Source organism: Anolis sagrei, chromosome 3 (genome assembly GCF_037176765.1).
Source record: "Anolis sagrei isolate rAnoSag1 chromosome 3, rAnoSag1.mat, whole genome shotgun sequence".
NCBI classification, from domain to species: domain Eukaryota; kingdom Metazoa; phylum Chordata; class Lepidosauria; order Squamata; family Dactyloidae; genus Anolis; species Anolis sagrei.
Window position 1 is genome coordinate 73,543,017 of NC_090023.1, and position 21,348 is coordinate 73,564,364.

General features: G+C 36.6%; 1 protein-coding gene across 3 annotated transcripts in view; it reads right to left on the minus strand.

Annotated features, from left to right (window-relative positions):
• Positions 1 to 21,348, minus strand: part of DSCAM (DS cell adhesion molecule) — a 396,804-nt gene that overhangs the window by 33,902 nt on the left and 341,554 nt on the right. For 2 of the 3 annotated variants that reach the window (XM_060770298.2, XM_060770300.2), the window contains exons 28-31: positions 20,405 to 20,435; positions 15,306 to 15,421; positions 9,021 to 9,170; positions 5,491 to 5,688 (exon numbers count right to left, since the gene is read on the minus strand). In XM_060770298.2, coding sequence (XP_060626281.2) covers positions 5,491 to 5,688; positions 9,021 to 9,170; positions 15,306 to 15,421; positions 20,405 to 20,435 — 495 coding nt within the window. The remainder of the gene's footprint in view (positions 1 to 5,490; positions 5,689 to 9,020; positions 9,171 to 15,305; positions 15,422 to 20,404; positions 20,436 to 21,348) is intronic. The other variant, XM_060770299.2, reaches the window with a different exon arrangement.

Here is a 21,348-nt window from a genome sequence, read left to right on the forward strand (position 1 = left end):
GGGATCGCCTAAGTAAGTAAAGTACCCTTCATGAGGTTTGTGTGATAAGTGTCTCTCTAGGTGAGATGCTCCAGGTCTTCTGATTTATTGTATTTATGGACTTATACATACATTTATTTTAGTTTTATACACCAGTTTTCTCCCAGAGTAGTACCAAAAGCAGATTGCAAAGACAATAAATTAAAAAAACTTCATAAAACATTTAAAATAAATTGAAAACACACAAAATTATAAATAACTGCAATAAAACCTCTACTCCACTGTTATCAAAAATTCAGAATTGTCCCACATGGGCAGCTGAGAAGATAGTGATATCTTTGCTTTCTGATTGTTCAGTGAAAAAAATGTGTTTCATGTACAAAATTATTGAAAATATTGTGTATAAAATTATGTTCAAACAAACATGTATACAGTGTCTGTGAAACATTAATGAATGTCATGTTTAGACCTGGCTTCAATTTTCAAGATATCTCATTATGTACATATGTGAAAATACAGCCACTGTTTTAATATGTTTTATGATTGTATTTTTGCCATTTTAATTGTTTCAATGTTTTAATATTTTAGTGTGATTTAGAAATATTATGTTTTAATGACGGTCGGTAATACTGATGTTGGAAACCGGCCCGAGTCCCTCGAATGGAGGTGAGGAGGTATACAAAACTACCAAATAAATAAATAAATAAATAAATCCCTAGGGTACTTATCCTCTTCTTATGAATGAATTCTTCAAGGCTTTTTCAAGACAGGAAACCTGGGACTACATAAGAGGGGGAGAGGTGGAAACGGGCCTTTCATTATATTTCCTCCTAACTTATTTTGGTTATTCCTGTGGCTTATCATTCTGCATAGAGAGGGCAATCTAGTAACTTTGAAATTAGAGATGGATGCAACTATACAGTTCTATTTTCTTGAATTTTGGCAGATAGCAGAATCAAATTATGATTCTGCATCTCCCAAAATGTGAACCAAATCTGTACTCTGGATCTCAAGTGAAGTTGTTTGTCCAGTGCTAAGGGATATGCCATTTTATTACCTAGATCACCTTAACGTTCAACATATTAACATCTGAGGCAAAATCTACATCTGTGACTCTAACACTGCCACATTTTTTCTCCTGTGTACCTAAAAAGCATCTGATTCCATCTGATTTTGAAGCTAAGCAGGCTCAGCTCTGATTAGAATTTGGATGAGAGATTACTAATGAATACCAGGTATGAGAGGCTGTATTTCAGAGAAAGCAACTAGATAAATCACCTCTGTATACTCCTTGCATAAGAAAATCAAATGAAATTAATAGGGTTGCCATAGCTCAGACTGGTAAAAAGTAATGCCCATGGCCTGCATGTGCCCCTCCAAAGGATTTCAGGGGGGCTGAGACAGCTCTCAAGTGGCCACCAGTGCCAGAGCAACCTGCGTACTTGATGCCAGCCCTCTCCCCTTAGGCTGGGACCAAGACAGCAGGAGCCAGGCACCACCTTTTCTTCCATGCCAGCAAATGAAGTTCCTCTCCGGCTGCCCTTCACCATCGTGTTCTGCACCCCCCCCACCCCCGTGGGGGTCAGAGGCACCACTGGGCAGATAGGAGATGGCTGGTCCCCTTCTGCTTGGTAGATCAGGCTCCCTTGGGTTGCATGTGGATTTGTGCTCACTCTGCAGTGCCAGGGAAGTGCACTGAGCCACAAGGGACACAAGTGAGGGAGAGGCAGGCAGGGAGGGAGGGGGCTTGAAGCAGCTTCCCAGGCAGCCATAGACAGCACAGAGGAAGCTTCACACTCAGGGCTGCAAGAGAGATTGCCAGGGTTCTGTGGGCAGGTTTCCCCAAAAGCAAGGTGTCCTCCTGGCCCCAATCCTGGGAGTGCAGCCTAAAAAAAAATATGCCTACTTTTTTTGCCAAGTTGTGCAGATCTGTCATAGATCCAACAGGTGTCTTTATGGCACATACATCCACACATGATTTTAATATCTGTGCTTGATGAAAAAAATCAGCAAAGCTTCAAAAGCCTGCATGGTACATTTTCTGCATTTTGATTGACTAATAAAGGTATCACTCCTTTGTAGATTTTGAATTGTGTTATATCCAAATAATTCATCCCAAAATCCCTCTTTCTAAATTTTAGTAGATCCATCCCAAGTTGTGGCATCCTATTACGATAATAGATTCAGTATCCTTGATTATTTAGATTGAAATCTGGAGCCAATTTGCTGCCCTCATGGGCATGGAAGTTGTAAACTACTACCGTTCACGAGAGCTGTCAGGTGTGAAAGACTAAGATGGCCAGGGATTAATTTGTGTATGCATTTTGTATATATGTGTTATGTTTTAAAAGCAGCCAATAACCAAAGTTCTCAGGGAGATTTTGAAATTAAAAACATAAAATACAAGGTAATAAAACAAATGACAAGCAAACAGGTAATGTAAAAAAGCAATATAAAACCAACCACTGCACAAAATAAAGCAAAAGCATCAGGGATAATAACAATACAAAGATCTAAAAGTTGAAAAACAGTATTGAAGTAAATGCAGGGAGGATATTTATCTTTGCATTAAGAAGACCATAATGTATGCACCAGGTAATACCTATGGGGGAGTGTATTCTACAGAGGAGGTGACACCACTAAATAATCATATATAAGTCTAGTAATTTTAATCAAAAAAGTCAACCAAAAAACCTGTGTCGATTTATCCAAGTCAATGTAAATACTGTACTTTAACTCATACCAAAACAGGAATCGTCCCCTTCTTTGAGGAGAGTGGCAAAAGACAAAAGCTTAGTCTGTCCTGGAAAACCTAAACAAAGCACCAACCTCTCCACCATGGTGCTGCTTATGGTCTTTTTAAATCCCCGGATGGCTACCCCGCTAAGTTGACATTGGTGCTTTCTCTTCTCCATGGACTTATCCACGTGACTTATCCACATGTCATATCAAAATCCACAATTTCAACCCCCAAACCTGCCCTTGACTTATACATGAGGTCAACATGAGTGTATTAGGGAAGGTTCCCTTCTATAATCACCTCTCATTTTGGTGGGGGAATCCAAAGGATGAGCTTAGATGAAGAGATTTTTTATGATGATGATAAACTAACCAAATCAATTTAGACTTTGATCCCATAACCCAATAATTTTGAAGTAACTCCTACTGAATTTAATTGAGATTCATTCTGAATTATGTCATTTAGGATTACTTGTTTACCCCTGTTTCTAATGCAGTAATAAAAATAAATTTAGTCATTGGGCTTTTTATTTTAACAGCATTATTTCAGCAGGGGAAAATAAACCTTAGAATTTATTTTTCTTAATAGAACGAGCATTACTGTAAGTACTAAGGCAATTGTATACAAAAAAAGAATGAATTGTGCCAAAGCCAGCCATAAGGCTGTTATGATAGTTCGCTAAGGATGAAATGGCTTGAAATGTTCCTCATTTTGTCTCCAGGTGACATTTCCCTGGCTTGACGATACCTACATTGTAGCAAATAAATAATAAGGCTTGCTAGTGAAATGTTTTGAAGGCATATCTCTGGACCATTGTTGGGTTTCAACTATTGAAGTCCAGACACAGCATTTTAATTGGCTTCAGGTAGACATTTTGATTGACAGTTGATACTACTATTTGAGGAAAGGGCTCATTACAACTTTCTTCCTCAATTCATTTATTTTCCAGGTGGTCCAGAAGGACTCAGCTCCTGTACAACAGACCAACTCATTTCTGAGTAACTTCTCAAAAACTATTTTTGGTTTTATATGAAATCCACCATTATGTTCCTCAAAAAAGTTGCTCAAAACATGTATAAATAACAAAATACATCTATAATAAAAAGAGAGAGGATGTGTAATGAAATCTTGATATCTGCTTTTGGCATGAATATTAAGGAGGCCCTAGAGGGGCTATTGGGTTTTTAAAACATATTAAGTAACGTTAATTAACTTACACATGTCCATTTGTTTGAAGCATGAAATACCAACTGCAGTTAACAGGAAGCAGACCTCTTTAATCAATGCATACCTTTGCAGCCAATACAGAGAGGAGGAGTCCAATGGGCATAGGTATTGAGCTGCTCCTTCTGGATTGGGCAGCCATCTCTTCCTCGTGGCCATTTATTAGGCAGATATCTTTCATAAGGCTATGAGTGTTTATCATGTCAATGTAAGTATAAGCAGCAGCACATGTTCTAAGACAGGGTATGTACAATGTCTCCACATGATAGCTGCATAACTTTGCTAAAAGGCTTATAGTGTTTTAAAAAACTGGTGCTTCTACTAGTTCTAAAAATAACGATAGTCAACCTCTATAAATAACAATTCTTACTACACCACATATGAAGACACTGAAAATCTGGGCAGAGAATCTCAGTGTTTGATTCCAAATAAAACAAAAGGTCTGGTACAAATCCTTGCTAATAAACAACAGGTACAGTATCATATCCATCATTCTGGAATGTATTCAAAAGTAAAGTTCCAGCCAAATCAGAATTAGTGTTGTCATTTCCTTATCCATGGTAGCATTCTCAACAGAAAAAAATCATGCTTCCACCCATTTTGGCTTGATAAAATTGATTGCCTGGCCAATTCAACATTGTATATCTTATCTAGAGGTATGAGAGGTCATTCAGGATATATCTGGGGTAAAACCTAGAAATGTTATTTTATTGAGACTACAACTATAAAGATGCAATGTTAAATGTGCCCTTGTAGAATTGAAAATGATAATTATTTGGATGAGGGATAGACGGAAGAGAAATTTAATCCTTTCCTCATGAATCATGCTTCTAGACAAGGCTCTTCCAATTTATCTCCCAAATCTCTTTAATTTTAATAAGGAATTTTCCTCAGGACTACAATACAGATGGAAAACATTACATTTCCCATGCTTCTGGCATTTGTGAAAGTTTTCAGACTTCACTATAGCTAGTATCCTTAGCTTTTTACAAAACCTTATATATTAAGACACACTTAACATCATGTCTTAGTGTCCACAAATGCAATGGTTTAATATACTAACTGTGGAAATAATATTCACAAATATTCATCTCTAGGTTAAAGATAGATTTCATGAGGGGTATTTGAGCATTCTGAAGTCTTATAAAAATTGTTAGGCAGAGAAAAACATTTTTTCACAAAAAATGTTTTCTATGTAGAAAACAATTTCTTGCACAGAAAACAATATTTCCTGTACAATAAATATGCTTTCTGTGTGGAAAAAATGTGTTTCTTCCACAAAATATTTTAATAATATTTTGAGATGTCCAAATACATGAAAAATACTCTGGGGGAAAATTGTTTTCTCGTGCAATGGGACAGAATCTAAAGCAATTAATCATCTTTCTATGGCAGGATGAAAAACCCAGTGATTTACATCCTTACAGAATACTTTCCTCTTTAAGAAAAAAAACCTAAACATCAAGAATGCCAAATCAAATAATGAAAATTAGCTATTCTATTGACAATCCTGCTCTGATTCTGAAGACTATAAACAAAGAGGATACCTGTATCTTGTGACGGACTGACACTGTAGCTGTCACTTTCTTTATCCACAGACCCTGTGGCTCTGGGGGTTGGTAGCCTCCAATCTGTTGTTAAGGTGTGTGCTGATATAGTTGGGTGAGGTCTATTGAGAGTCCATTGGCTGGCATATCTGTTCCGAGCTGTAGGCCCTGCCTTTGCATTCCTTCTTGTTGTCGGATCTGCAGTTAAAAGTGAGAGATTGTTGGGTGTTTGATTACTTAAGAAAAGAATACATCTCCTCAAAAATGCTGAAAGTAACTGAAAAAAGAATTATTGTTCAGTGACTCTCAGTATGAGAATGCCAGAGATTGTGATCTTTGCATTACCATCCCCTACTCATATTTATGTGAATGCATTTCTAAGAACTGCTGCATCTTTATTTATCCGGTTTCTTTTTATATGATTTCCAAGCTGGTTATCATTTTTGTGCCGCACAAATAAAATATTCTTTAGAATTCTTTTTCTTAAAGAAAAACATTATCTAGAAATCAATAATGAAGGGATCATGCTAAAGTGTCAATTCTTGTAATCCTCATTTACTTATTTTTCAAAGAAATCAGTAGATGTGGATATGGGGAAAATAGAATGGCACATGAAAGCAGCAGGGAAAGACTTTTTTAATGCATCTAAGTGGGCGTTTCTAACAATGGGGAATTAAGAGTATTAAAGATATAAATTTAGCACATGAAAAAGTTGTGTATTTTTCCTTGGCATAGCAAGGCTGTTTTATATTTTAACTAAAGTAAATGTTAATGGAATAAGCTAACAGTAAATTTTCACAGAATATAAGGATTATTTGTGAATCATTCCTTCAGACAGACAGATTGACAGCTTTTTAACTTACAAAGCCATTTAAAAATGCAAACTGTCCATATGTTGTTCACTCTGAGATCAGACTAATAACCAGCATATTTTTTAAAAAGGAACCCAGCAATAAACACTATGTACTATCTTTCCTATTTAGTACAGGCAATAGTTAAATGAGTAGCTGAGCAAAAGAAAACCGAATCCTTCATTTAGCAGCATGCTGCAGTCTTTTATATTGATTGTATAATGTCCTTTGTAAACCTCTTATTGTCTGCACTAAAGTGCTATGTAATATTCCAAACAATAACAAAATAAACCAGATTTCTGTCAAAATGAAAAAGCACTAGAATAGTGTATTTGTTTACTGAACATACTGTTTGTACAATGGATATTGCAAACTGTATATAAGTAGAGTCAAACGGGTATATTCCAAGAAATGGAGAAAAATATAAAATAACTAAGGATTAAGGATCAGTATTTTGAATGATATTAAAAACCAACCCCCTACCGCAAGAAAACTGGAGGTGGCAGAAGATGGAAGATCAATTTTCATTGAGTGGGAAGGGAATAATCAGGAACACAAAAATGTAGTCATTATATTTCATGGGGAATGATAGAGGCTTGGTTGATTCTCTTTTAAAAATTGAACACAGTGTATCAGAGCTAGTTCTTATTCAGCACCAGTGCAGCTATATCCTACACCTGCATTATCCATGGAAGGAAAGAGCTAGGCAAGGAGAATGGCTTACGCCAGTGAGTTGAATTCAGATTTAGTTACATTTAAAATACATTTAATAAAATCAAGGGGATTTAAATTAATCTTTAAGTACCATTGATCTCAGTAAGTCTTTTGAAAGTATGACATCTGGATTCCCCTCAAGATTGAGCCAGATATCAGATGAACTCTAGGTACTCTGTTTCACTGGATCAAAAATGCCATCATGCTGACAAGGCTGGTAATACTGAAACAGTCTTTCAAAAAGTCTAACTGTATAGGGCTTTATAGGCCACAACCAGCACTTTGTATTGAACTCTGATAAATACTGAAACTTTCTCAAAAAGGGAATTGTATGTTCACCCAACACAAGATTGTCTGATCTTTAAGTTCTTTGTGGGAGGGCTTTATTTTGGTCCTATCATTGTCATAGGTCTAACTGGTGAGAACATGTGTAGGGACCTTCCCAGTAGCAGATCCTTCCCAAGAGAAACTAAACTGGCCTCCTCTCCAATATTATTTCTTTTTTTCTTTATTTCAACAGAAGGTAAATACAATTTTATTTAAGCAGACAATTGGTGATTTAAAACCGCACAGGAGTGTATCGTTTGCATTTTTTTCTTTTTATCATTAGAATTTAAATGATTTCATATTATTTCAAGTGAATGGTGTTTTTATGTGATAGCTAGTTTAAAAATTTAAAAGAAAAAAAACCCTAACATTTGCTTCATCTGTTATTTAGTTGGAACTTGTTTAAACCTTGTTCTAAGTTACCTAGGGCCCAAGTCAGTAGAAAGGCTGAATAATACAAATAAAATAAAGTAAAATTAAAAAAATTAAGCACTCAAGAGAACGTGTGCAATTTTCTATTATTTGTCTAGTATAATTTGCTTCTCACTCCAGAATACTTCTCCCAGGATGTAGAAATTCTGTAACACTAACACTAACACTAATAATAATAATAATAATAATAATAACGATAACGATAACAATAATAGTTACCTACCTCTCCTCTCTGCTCAAGGCAAGATACAACATGGTTAAAAACAACAGATAACATATAATACACCATTAATATGCATGCATTAAAATACTCATAACAAAGACCAACACTAATCTTAATAGAATGTAGGTTAAAATTCACAGCATAATATTGACTGAGGAGGCCTGCTGGAAGAGAGAGGTATTCCGTTGTTTCTTGAATTCTGACAGCTGATTTAGCCATTGGGAGCTCTTTAAGCGGGTATTCCACAGTCTTGGGAAAGCTAATAAAAAGGTCCTCTGGTGACGGTTGCCACCAGATGGTTGAATTCTGGCTGGCTGGAGCTGATCCCCACCAAGGACCTAAGTGTTTGGGATGGATCATATGAGAGAAGGCAGTCCTGTAGATTACCCGGATCCAAACTATGTAGAGCTTTAAAGGTCAAAACCAACACTTTGTACTTTGTCCAGAAACTAATTCACAACCAAATGGAGTGATTTTTATATGGGTGTAATATGCTCGTGCCTAAATGTTCCCGCAACCAATCTGGCTGTAATGTTTTGCATTAATTTGAGTTTTCAAACTTAGTACAAAGGTAGTGCAATATATAATGTATTGCAGAAGTCCAGCCTTGAGGTTACCAGTGCATGCAGTACCATCTTTAGGTCTTCTAATTCTAGGAAGCTGGTAATGGGCACTAAGAGTTGATTTTCTTTTGGGTTGTCCCTTTTCATTGTGAAACTCAACAAAACATTTCAGAAGTTCACAGACGAGGAGATGAAAATTCCATGTAAATGTGACTCCTAAACAATTATCACATTGCTGAAATGAGCAGACTCCATGTCACCAAATGAATTATGGATAACTGGTCATAATTAGAACTGGCTTCACATTTATCACATAGATTGCATCACGGACAATTTATGGACTTTCTTCCAGAAAAAAAAAAACATAACTTGATTGTTATTTTGCTTTGAAGTGCACAGCAAATTGTCCTTCACACTTACTTGTTCCTGGTCGGGCATCAGAAACATCCACAAGTGGTCCAGTGGCCTGTGAGACACTCTGGTAATGTACTGTATGGGTAACAGTCAGTGATTTCTGTTTTGATGTCTCTCCAAAATCAGCATCCGTTAACAAGACTGTAGATCTATCATCTATGAGAAAGGAAAGATAGATTTGAAAGGTCTGGTATAAAAAAATTTAAGTTTCAAAAGAAGAGAATGGAAAAAAGACAAAGATAGACTCCCTCTTTCTCTTGGGCTTTGAAATATTTCAGTCACATGTGCAATTATATTTGAAAATGAACATTTTAAACACCCTGAAATGACAATTCATTTATATTAAAGCCTGAATCGAAGTTATCCTGATATTTTAATTCTGAACACAGCCAGACATCTAACGAGATACTCAAATATTGCCCAATAGAATCATAGAAAGGTTTTTTTTAATAGTACACTCCCATGAATATTGTGTCAGTATAGAGAGAACTTCATTGTATGAGTCAATTATTATTGGCAAAATTGTTGCTTAAAACAACAAACTTAAAAAAACAAAATAAAACAAAAATTGAAAAGCCTTCTATAATTTCACTCAGTGTGAATTTCACTCAGTTGTGCCATATATTATACATGCACAATACCATGGATTATGACAGAGAAGTCAAAGGATACTATATGACAAGATTTTTTAAAAGGATAATAATATTCTACCCAAAGTTTTACCTGGTTTTGAAGATACGAATATCAATTAGTTTCAAGTGATCTCACGTGGGACCCTTTCATGATATACAATTCATCCCACTAAGATTTTAATTTTATCTGCCATAGCAGGTATTTCAGATTTTGAAATCTGAAATACTCCAAAATTCAAAATTGTCCACAAGGGTGGCTGAGATAGTGACACCTTTGCTTTCTGATGGTTTAATGTGCACAAACTTTGTTTCAAACAAAACAATATTTAAAACATTGTATTATGATATTTGCATAATGTGTATATGAAACATCAATCAGTCTTGTGTTTAGACTTGAGTCTCATCTCAAATATGTTTCATTATGTAAATATATGCAAATACTGTTATTCTAAAATATTCCCCCATCCCAAATCTGATATTCAATTCTTCTGGACCAAGTATTTGGAAAACTAGGAAGCTGGTTGGCTCTACTTCATAAGAGGGCATGCTTAGGAGAGATCCTATTGATCACTTTTCACCAACAACCACCAATAATCAATCTGGATTCTGCTAGAATAGACCATCTTAATGGGTCTTCCATCTTTGTGAAGGTTCTGAGTCCCAGCCTCAGTCTAAACTCCACTAACTAATATTATATTCATGATCACAGAAATATATATATTAGACTGTTAACCTACTCCCAGATCTCATTCACTTCACCCACTAGAGAAAACAAATTCCAGAACATGCCCAGAAGCATGAGTAGGGTGAGAAACATTAAATCCTGAACTAGTCTCAGCATGGATGTTGAAGTCTCCCAGAACTAGATGTTGGGAGAACTCCATGATCCTTGAGACCACCACCGCCAGCCCAGGAAGGGAAATGTTTGAACAGCGGGGTGGATGGTACACTAATAGGATAGTGCACTTGGTCAGGGAAATGGCATCTTGAAAGACTGTGGCCACTTTTACACTGCCATATAATCCAGATAATCAAATCAGAAAATCCAGATTATCTTCTTTGAACTGTAAGTAGGAATGGATGTACCACTACCACTAGTTTCATTGAAAGGTAACTGGGTCAGCTAGTTTTTATGTATTTAAACCATAAAAATGGATTTTATATGACAGTGTAGAAGGGGCTTATGTCAACTTCTTTTCCTGTCCCCAGGTTTCACTTGCTGCTGAACAGAGACCCCTGGTAGACAAAGCTGGGGAAATATTAATCATCAATCAGATTAAAGAAAGTGAAATGTAAAAAAAAACCTCTCAAAGAATTGGATCTCACTGTTATTTCAATTAATCCAATTAATTCCAACCCTCCATAGGCTTTGTCCAGGGAGGGGAACAATTGGTTGGGTGCCACTTTTGGAAAGCACTTCAAGCTGGATGTTATAGCACTGCTCTTAAAATACATTTTTCTTAAGTCAGTCAACTACTGCGACTGTCAATCACTAACTAAACAAATTAATTATTTTTGTGACTGCACTGTTCTACTTTTCCATGAAGCAGTGTCTCTTAATGAATAGAATGTCCATGCAGACGTGCATGTGCATGGAAAGAAAACATTGCTAAATAGCTCTTCCACATTACAGAATTATAGCACTATGGTTCCACTTTAACTGCCATGTTTCCATCTAATAGACTTCTGGGATCTGCAGTCAAGGACACACATTTAGAATTCTCAGCCTTACTAAACTACAACTTTCCAGGATTCTATAGTAGGTTGTCATGGAATGGAATCAGAGTGCTATAATTATATAGTATAAAAGGACCCCCAAACATGCCCCAAGGCTACAGTATGGCTCTTATCTACATAGTTTTTTTCTACTTTAGCAGTATTGGCTCATTCACACATGATAGCTTTTCACTCCAAGAAGAGAATAAATCAATAAAAATGTATGAATTCAAAAGTGAATTTCCTTCCCATCCAATTGCAGTTTCCTCCTCCTGTTAAGCTGCAATAAAATAGCAAATACTATGAGTGAAGAAACACGAAAGCAGCTAAGTAGGAGGCGGAAAACAAAACAAGACAATAATAGCACCGAAAAATAAAAGTACAGAAAACAATGAGGAACTTCTTCAATGAAATACAATATGGCTATTAAATAAATGTCTGGACATACCGCTATCACTGAAATGATAATTCATAACTCTTTTTTTTTCCATTGACAAGTAACCATTAATATGAATATACAAAATATTATACTACAGTATTTTCAACCCATAATGGGTTCTAAGTGGAATGAACAAACCTGGGCAAAAAGGAGGAAAATGCAATTATATTCCACCTGGAAATAAAACCTCTGTGGGGGGAGTCATGTGGAAGTATACCAAAGAAGTGACTCACTGTTACTTTGTCAGCTCCTTAGGGAAGCACTTAGCAGGGGCCCATTCACACTACAGGACTGTTGCGCTATTCTCCTTTAATTGTTATGGCTCCATCCTATGGAATCCCAAGGTTTGTAGTTCAATGATGCACTAAAATGCTCTGATTGAGAATTTTAAATGCACCCCATAAAGCATCAATCTAATGATTCCATAGGATGCAAACATAGCATCTAAAATGTAATAAAAGCACTGTAATTGTCCAAGTAGCAAGAGTTTAAATGGTAACATTGTTTGCATGACAAACTCTCCTGGCCCAGGGTCGAGAAATCAAGGGGGAACCATGTCTCCAAATACTGAATTTTTGGGGATAAGGCTTGGCAGAAGACAAGCACCTTTTAGAAAAAATCAACCCCATCAAAAAGAAGAAATGGTGTATCTTGCATGACATGTTGTTTTCTGTGTAACATTTGCACTGAACAATCAATTGATTACAGCAGTTGGTGTAAAGAAAACATTTTCTGCACTGAAAAATAACATTTCTGCAGAGAAACATTATTTGCTGCACAGAAAATGTTGTATTCTGCACAAAGGTACTATGTGTAAATTTTGAACGGAATAAGTTTCAGCCTCTGAATTGTCTTGAAAATCTACAGTATTTTTGGAAGCTTTTTCCCAGTGGGAAGAAAATTACTCAGAATACTTGCCACTTCCTTTAAGAGCAAAATTAGTGAAGAATAGCATCTTTCTGTATACGATTTTAAAAACTGAAGCATCAGGTATCCCCTCTTACTGAGTGAATTAGTGCAATTCCTTTAAAATTGCTGGCTTAAAAGAAGATTTGCTAGTTATCAACATTTTTGAAATTCTGATCTCATGGAAAAGAGATATAGTGATACTCTTAACTGCAAAGTTAGTGTTTTAAAGATATTAATGGGTTAACAGGCAGATGAGTCTTGCATTTGTCTGCTTTAGCAGGATCAGCTCATTCATATAATGGATAAAAATGCATTGGGAGGGAATAGTGGTCTGAGGATTACAATTCATTCAGGGCACATCTGCATTGATATTATAATGTAGTTTGAAACTGGTTTTGGTTTTGATTGAACCGTTTTGCTGCATGGGTGATTAAATTGACAAGTTTGAAACTAGTTTGAAGCCAGGTCAGTGATCACATTAACTATAGAGCCTGAAAAAAAACTGCTCAGCACCCCCCTCCCCATTTTGGGGACAGATGTGTATCAGTACTCAAAAGGCATAGGAGATGTAAGGAAATGGGATGGTGACAGTTAGGAGTGGAGGCAATCAATTACACTTCCCAGGGAGTCCATTAGCCCCTTGCTAGCCAGCCACGCCTTTGGAGCATTTTCCAGAAGTTCCTTCATTCAAAATTCTCCAAAGAACTTCAGCAAGGTTGGATATTTACAAAGTGCTCCAAATTATGAAGAGACGATTTGGTTCTGCTATTTGGAATATACTAGGATCTGCTGCAGTGCATTAAAGGGCTGAAGTTGCTGTATTTCATGGAGACAGACTTCAGTGGCTTTGCTGTAAGTCCAGAGTGTTTGGCTAGTATGGCTGTGCAAAACTTTGTTTATAACTTGTTTTTCATATTTATTTTGTAAGATTCATACATACAAAGCAATATTTAGAAATGTGAAGTACACCAACGCAAAAAACTTAGGATTCAAAACACTAACCTATGACTTTTGGATGAGTTATGTAAGTCTCATAAATGGCTCCAGGTCATGGGGACTACTTCTCATGGGCATTACAAAAGGGCTGGGATTGATTCCCCTAACAGCCCTGAAGAGGATGGCAAGGCTTGGAGTCAATAGAGAAGCCCTGCTCTTTCTCCAAAGGGGGTGGCGAGGGGGCCGAGGTGAGAGGGAGGGATGTCTAGCTGGATGTCTGGGCAAGGAAGAAGCCCCTCCAACACATGGCCGGGCCAGAGAGAGGTAAGCAGAGAACATTACATTGAGGCTTTAATTAGGGTAGACCCAGTATTCTGAAGCAAGCAGGATTCTGGGAAATGTAGTTTGGGGCGGGGTCTTTTGAATTCTCTGCCACAGGACTCTTCGCCTTCCCAGAATTCTGCTTACCACTTTGTGCTTCCTTGAAACTTTTGAGGATGAGAACCCATGTTCATTCTCTAAAGGGATTTTGAGATAAAAGCCAGTTGTTGGGAGATGAATCAACTCACAAGGTAGGCAAAGTTGAGAGGCAGTAACTACAAAGTTTACCTAATAGGCTTCGTATTAATGATTATGATGATTATTATTTTAAAGACTGGATTTGCATCTGTTGGGATGCTTTGATTGTGCTTGCTTTTCTTGTCTGGCAGAAGGGGGTTGGACTGGATAGCTCCTGGAGTCTTCCAATGAAATAATACTGTTAAGTTTATGTTGGTTAAAATTCCTTAAAGATTAGTGGATGTACAAATCTTTCTGAAACTTGGGGGGAATATGCCCTGGTTATGTTGTATAATTGAAAATAGAAATTCAAGGAGATAACACTTGTAGTTTTTTACAAAATACATATTGTTCATATTTTTTTAAAAAAAGTCCAAAAATCAGTGAATAAGTGAAACGTTCTGAAACTTGGGGGAAGGAGCAGTGGTAAATGTGTTGTAGCAAGTTCCATCCAAAAACTCTAAAAATAAGGATGAAAGGACCCCTAGAGACTTCCCCATTTGCTCAATTACTTAACAAAAAAGAACAAAAAATTCATTATATCATTATAGTTACGATGCGGACCCCTAATGATATTTTGGAAACACTTTAGAAATTATTTGCTGAGTAATGAGATATTTTTTTCAGTGATCACACAGGCCTATTGGCTAGTGTAAATAAGCCTTTGGTCTACAAAAGGTTATGTTCCCAACTTCATTCTCTCTGTTAGTCTTTAAGTTTTTACAAGAACAGTTTGCATACTGATAGGAGTACTAGTCCAACAACATATGGAAGACCACAACTTCACCACTTGGGAAACCCATGAATATATCATAGCTGTCACCTAACTCGGATAATGCTCTTTTCTTTCATTTATACATGTTTCTATCCTGCTCTCTGCCACAATCTTCCACAAATGTGCTTCAGAGCAAGTCAACATGGCTATACATGCCAAAGTTTGTGTTGTTAATAGTTTTCAAAACTTCCTTATTATTCGCTGTTAAAAGAATAATATGTCCCTCTCTCACAGTTGCACCAAGGTATGCATTAAAAGGAACAATCCGAAGCACATAAGAGCCTATTGTTTTCCAAAGCAGTGTAATGAGCTTATTGATAGCTTACCAATAGTTTCCATTGTGTCCCTCTCTTCAATCAAAAGTTGAGCTCTGGGAATATCTATATGCATCCGCAGGGTCTGCTGTTGCTTGTTCAGTGTATCCGATGTCCTTGTATTCTTGCTAGGAATAATAAGACCAAACCAACAAACAAAAAAACACATATTAAACCCAAATAAAGAAATTACCTAAATGTCACATTATTTTAAAAGGATTCAAGATTACTTTGATCTCTCAGCACTTTCAGTGGAGATGCTCATATAAATTCTTTTCATGAGTTCTTTCAAGTATATAATCAGTATTAATTTAAAGCAGGAGGCAATAGGTTAGAAAAATAGATGAGCAGTGACTATAAAGCTTCCCCTGACATTCTTTTTGAAGAATACAATCTTATGTAAGCAGTTTATAGAACTGTTCTTTCTTCCCATCTTCCATTTATAGAACTAATGAGCCCCTTCATCCAGCTAGAGGGAAGTAGATATTATAGTGTTGTATTCCTACTTGACCTTGACGCTGAAGGATAGAGCAGCCCCAATTCCAGATTCATCTTGCTGTAGATGGTTGTGGATTAAGAATACTGGACTTTTCATGAGACACAATTGCCATGCAATGATTCCACTTAGTTATTAAGGTTCCATGTCATGGAATCTTGGGATCTGAAATTTAGGGAGGGGTAATTCTCAGTTAGAGACTCTAGTGCAGTGGTTCTCAACAGGTGGGTCTCCGGATGGTTTGGCTGGTAAACTGGCTGGGATTTCTGGGAGTTGCAGGCCAAAACACCAGGGGACCCATAGATTAAGAACCACTACTCCAGTGTCTCACAAACTACAAATCCCAGGTTCCCACAAGACACAGCCATAGCAGTTCAGGTGGTATCAGGTCCTATATATGTGTGTTAACTGAAAGAGAAAAATTACCCTGATGCTATAATATGGATTTTCTCCACATTGTCCTGAATGTTCCCATTTGAACAGTAGCAGTATCAACTCATTTGTCCATTATGGGGCATGATTTATATTTACCAGGCAACATGGTTTGCTGTTATTTGTTCCCTTCTTATGATAAATCAACTTCATATCCTTTAGTTATTGAATGAGCTGCCATGGATACTATTAAAATAGGAAAATTCAGGAGTAGAGGAGGAGGACACGTACTCTAGCCTAAGGAAAGATTTTGGGGTCCTTGCACATGACACATCTATAGTGTTATGATTCTACTTTAACCTTTGTGGCGACAGAATGCTAGAGTTTATGGAGTGGTGAGGCAGTTATTTGCTTCTTTCTTAATTGCAAATTCCAGGAAGTTACTGTGTCAGTTAAAATGGAATTTAGTTATATGATTTTCTGAGGTGGAGATGTCCATCTGTCACTTTTGCTGCAGCCCATGGTAAGCTACAACCACTTACAATGAGGCAGAAGGCATACCAGGAGCAAAGACTTCAGGTGTGGGCCAAAGCAACTTAATTTTCCTAAGAGGGCAGAATCTAGGACTATTACACTAACAACTTCAATTATTTTAAAGTCCAGCAACCTACTATGCATTATTGAGATGAGACTGTACCAATTTGCTCCTACACAATCTCATTTAAAATTGCATGGTTAAATGTAAATCAGCACTGAATGTGGCATTTAAAAGAGGGCTTATTTATTTAAACTTTTATATTAAATTGAGACAAGCTTGAATACTCTCTTCACCTCCTGGTGATTGTTGTGCAGTCACTTCAGTTAAAAACACATGCACACAGATACAACCCAATCACCATTCCCATGTTAACTCCAAGTGACTGATACAGCATTTTGGAATAAGAAATAATTAGTGCATCATCACTGAAGCTATTATATTCTCATTTTAAATTTTGTGGAGTGGAAAATTACCCTTGGAATTAGCTATCAAACTAAGAATGAATAGAACTTTAAATATGATCATAAAATTATAGCAAACTCATAACAGATATACAGTATGCTCTAAACATATCATAAAGTTTTAAAGTTTTAATGTTTATCTACATAAGAAATCAGCATAAACACAAGCTGAGATCTACATATGGAAGGGGAAGAGATGTTCTGACAATGTTGCAAACATTTTTCTTCTACAATTGGTCAAGGAGTCATGATTCTCAACATATATTTCTCATACAATCGACTAGTAATTCAGGTTTCTTTCTCCTGTCATTGCTTTCTATTTCATGTGTCATTCTGCAATTTGTAGCTCTTCCAGCTCTGTCATCAGACTGCCTGAAGGTCTCTTGCTCTTTGATTGGGCTTTCATGAATTCTTCTGTCCCTAGTATCAGAATTTTCTCCCTGAGGGAGAAACCTTTCTCTCTCTCTCCCACTTCCAAGACTTTCTTCCTCAAACCCACATATTTCATGAGACATATGGTTAATCATTGTGAGACCATTCCTGGTATGAGTTCTTTGGATAGGACAGAATCTCTCCAAAAGATCAAGATACTTGTTGAGTACAGCACCATGAGCAGAAAAAATGTACTGTACCACCTCGGTATCCATGAAGGATACATCTTGTACTTACCACGAAAACAGGAAATCATGGATAATAGTGAACCCTAATGGAAAGGAATGACTTCTTTTGGAACTTATCATAAGTCACTTTAGAAGAAAGACCTAGAAAATTCCTGGAGATGTATCCTCTCTAAGAATTTGCTATGTTCTCCAACACAACTTGGTGGTAACTTCCAGCTGAAGCATACCATAGGATTGCCTGGAGAATCTAGAAAATCCCTAGAGATAACATGTTATGTCAGATGGGGTAGGTGAAACTAAGGGTACTGATCCTGCGGGTATTGGGTCATACTTTAGACAACGGTAACAACACATTGGCACCGAGTACTATCTATGGCCAGAGTTCTGAGAAGACTCTGCTACTCAAGGAGGAAAACTGACTGAAGTTTAGAAGACGTGAGGAAAAAATGAAATCAGACAAACATGGTCATGGGGCTATATGTACCAAAAAGAGATCAGTTTACCAAATATGAATCCAATGGCAAGAAGACAAAAAGGGAATAAAGTCCCATTCAGCTTTGGAAGGAACATATTATAGCAATGTCATTACATTCAACTTTTTAAGAGGAAGGTATATGTTATGGTGAAGAGGGGAGAATGAAATATTGTTACTTTATATGTTGATCAGTACTTTTAAGCTTTAGTTCCTTTTTTGAACTAACGAAACCATTAAGAAAATAGTCTAAATGTATATTTCAAATAATTTCAAATAACCATCAATTATTACTCAAAGCTTTTGCTGCATAAAATAATATGTGAAAATAGGTAATAAATGTTACTCTTTTTTGGGGGGTGGGGGGAGATCTACTGGTAATAATCATTATGTTAAGGACCATCATTTCAATATGACCATCATTTCATGAGTATACTGATTAATGTCAACATTATTTTCTAGAATTGAAATAAATGATAGCAAGAATTTCTTTTTAAAAATATCTTTCCAGGCTCTGGATAAGACTATGACATATTGTCTTCTTGGAAACCTTTGTGACAATCCTTTGATTTTTGATTTTAAAAAACTGATAATTGTGTAGCATTTGGTGAAAAAGAGAGAAAGAAGTTATATTGGACTCTTCTCCAGGATGTTGCCCAGTCTCAGTATGCAACACCAGAAGGTGAGTGTTGTCCTGATTAACTTTGAAATTTGGACAGATTTATGCCTAGCCCTGATGTATATATTATGTTTATCTAGCATCTACCATTCCCCATGGGCGCCAGTTAACTGAGGCTCTACATTCATATCCCGGACGAGCTTCCATTGAGGGTTGTGACAAACCCATTAATTGCATTCCTGTATACTTGTTTGTCGTTATTGCTATGGCCATGCAATAAATAGTTTTTTTGCAGTTTAAAAGATTCAACTTTTGTGGTGTCCTTCCTTGCCCTTCCCATTGGAAAGGGGCTCCTGCTTTTCGGGAAATATTTTGGTTTCTTTGCCCCTACAGTGCCATGATTCCATGTGAATTCGCCTGGATTTTTTAAAAAACAAAAAACTAGTTCCATGCACAACAAGGCTTTTCTGACCTTTTTCTGGTGCCCTCTATTTCTCCCTCCCACTCCAAAGTCCACCACTGTACTCAGAAGATCCCCCCTTGGCATTCAGTGCAATGTGTCCCATAACACCACAGGTAGTCATATGTGCAAGCAGTTCTCAGTCCATAAGAGTTGACTACTACTGCAAACTTCATGGAGTTCATATGTGCACTGAGCTCAGAAATGAACCTACACCTCATTCCATGAAGACAATGGAACCGTTCTACAAGTGTCTCAGCTTGATATTAGTTTTAATAAGGCAAAGAATGGACAAATAGACATGCATTGGGCGCTTTAAAAAGAAGAAACAAATAATCTCTTTAGGCATTGGGAAGGGAGATTTTTCAATGATAAGCTGGACTTTCCTCTTTCTTACAAGATCAGCACAAAACAGGACTGATTCGCACCTTTTGATAAAGTGATTTTTATTGAATCATCATCATAGCACTTAATCTGTATCACTTTACCTAGTACGCATTAATTTCATTGGAAAATTCTGTTCATAATAGATGATCTGCCAATAAGACTCAATTGCACTGACAAATGACAGGCTTAAAAAGAAGCTTAACATTGGAATTTTAATATTTTATAATAAATATGAAGGAAGAGACCTTATAACTTGACATCAACCATGAATGCACCTTGCAATGTATTGATCTATCTAGCTGTGTAAATGTAGTTTCTGGCTACTTGAGAGGCCTAATATTATACACCATATTATACCATACCATAAAATCTGTATTGGCTTAATTTTAATATTGAAACACAGTAATTAAAAGCAAATAAAGACAAAATTAACGCAATACAGCCTTACTGTATTACAATATTACAGTTTTGGGGCTGGCTGCTTGAGAGTTCCAATTGCCTGAGTTCCAGTTAACTGAAAATCTACTATAGTCATTCAGCTGTCTACAGTTGTGGTTCAGCAGCACACAGACTATAATTTTGACATTTCTTTCTAAATTCCTGACACGTAAATGGAAAATTCCCATTTTAAAAAAGTATAATTTCTCATATTAAGTTGATACCCATTTGCCAGATTCTAGTCTTACCTCATAAGCATTTCAGCCAAGCTCTTTGCATCTGGGGGGAAAAAAGTAAAATTAAAATGTTAGCATCACTTATACAGTTCACTAGTATGTTATGTTTCTTCAATTAAACTAAATTGTTTTAACACCATTGTCTATTGAATATTATTTTCCTCAATGGTAAAAGAATGGATTGTGAGAGAATAAACTGAAAGTGAATGCAACTGAAGTAGTTTCTGACCAAGGTGTTAGTCAAGAAAGGGTGATGTATACATTCTACAGCATTACTAATTCTTAAGATAGGAGCTTATAACTTGGAAAAATGGAGAGGTGGTTCTTTGTTTCCTTGCTATTTATCTGGATGACCGTACGGCAGAAGTGATTTTTACTGTATTCAGCTGGCATCCTACTGTAATGAACCCTTTCCTGGAAAAGGCAAACTTCAATACATTCTTTCTTGTTTTGATAACCTCCAGACTGGATTTCCGTCACAAGGATTGGGGAGGGGGGTCCCTGAAAAGAACCTGGGAGAGTGAACTCTCCCACAGCAGTGTCTCATGGCATACCATTATCAGACGATATGGTCTTTTTTATCTACATATTAATTTCCATGGCAAAATCAAACTACTTTTGAAATCCTAAGCATTTGGGGGAACTAGGTATTTTGAGGGCTACTCTCTTCCATATATTCCTCCTAAGGACTTGAATTCATATCTGGTGTTATAGTTCTTCTCCACCTGGTTCTTCTACTGACACAAAATGACAAGGAGCAGACCCCTTTCAGGTCTGGTTAAAGGTGAAAATGTGAACCGCCTTCCTGCAAAATCATCCCACTCTCCTGAATCTGTTTTTACATTCGTTTTGCCACTTCATTAAGATACTGCTTTTTAGAAAAGCCTCTGTGGAGAGGTTATGACTTATTGGACCTTTGCCAGAGTTTTTGTCAGAAGAATACATATACACCATAA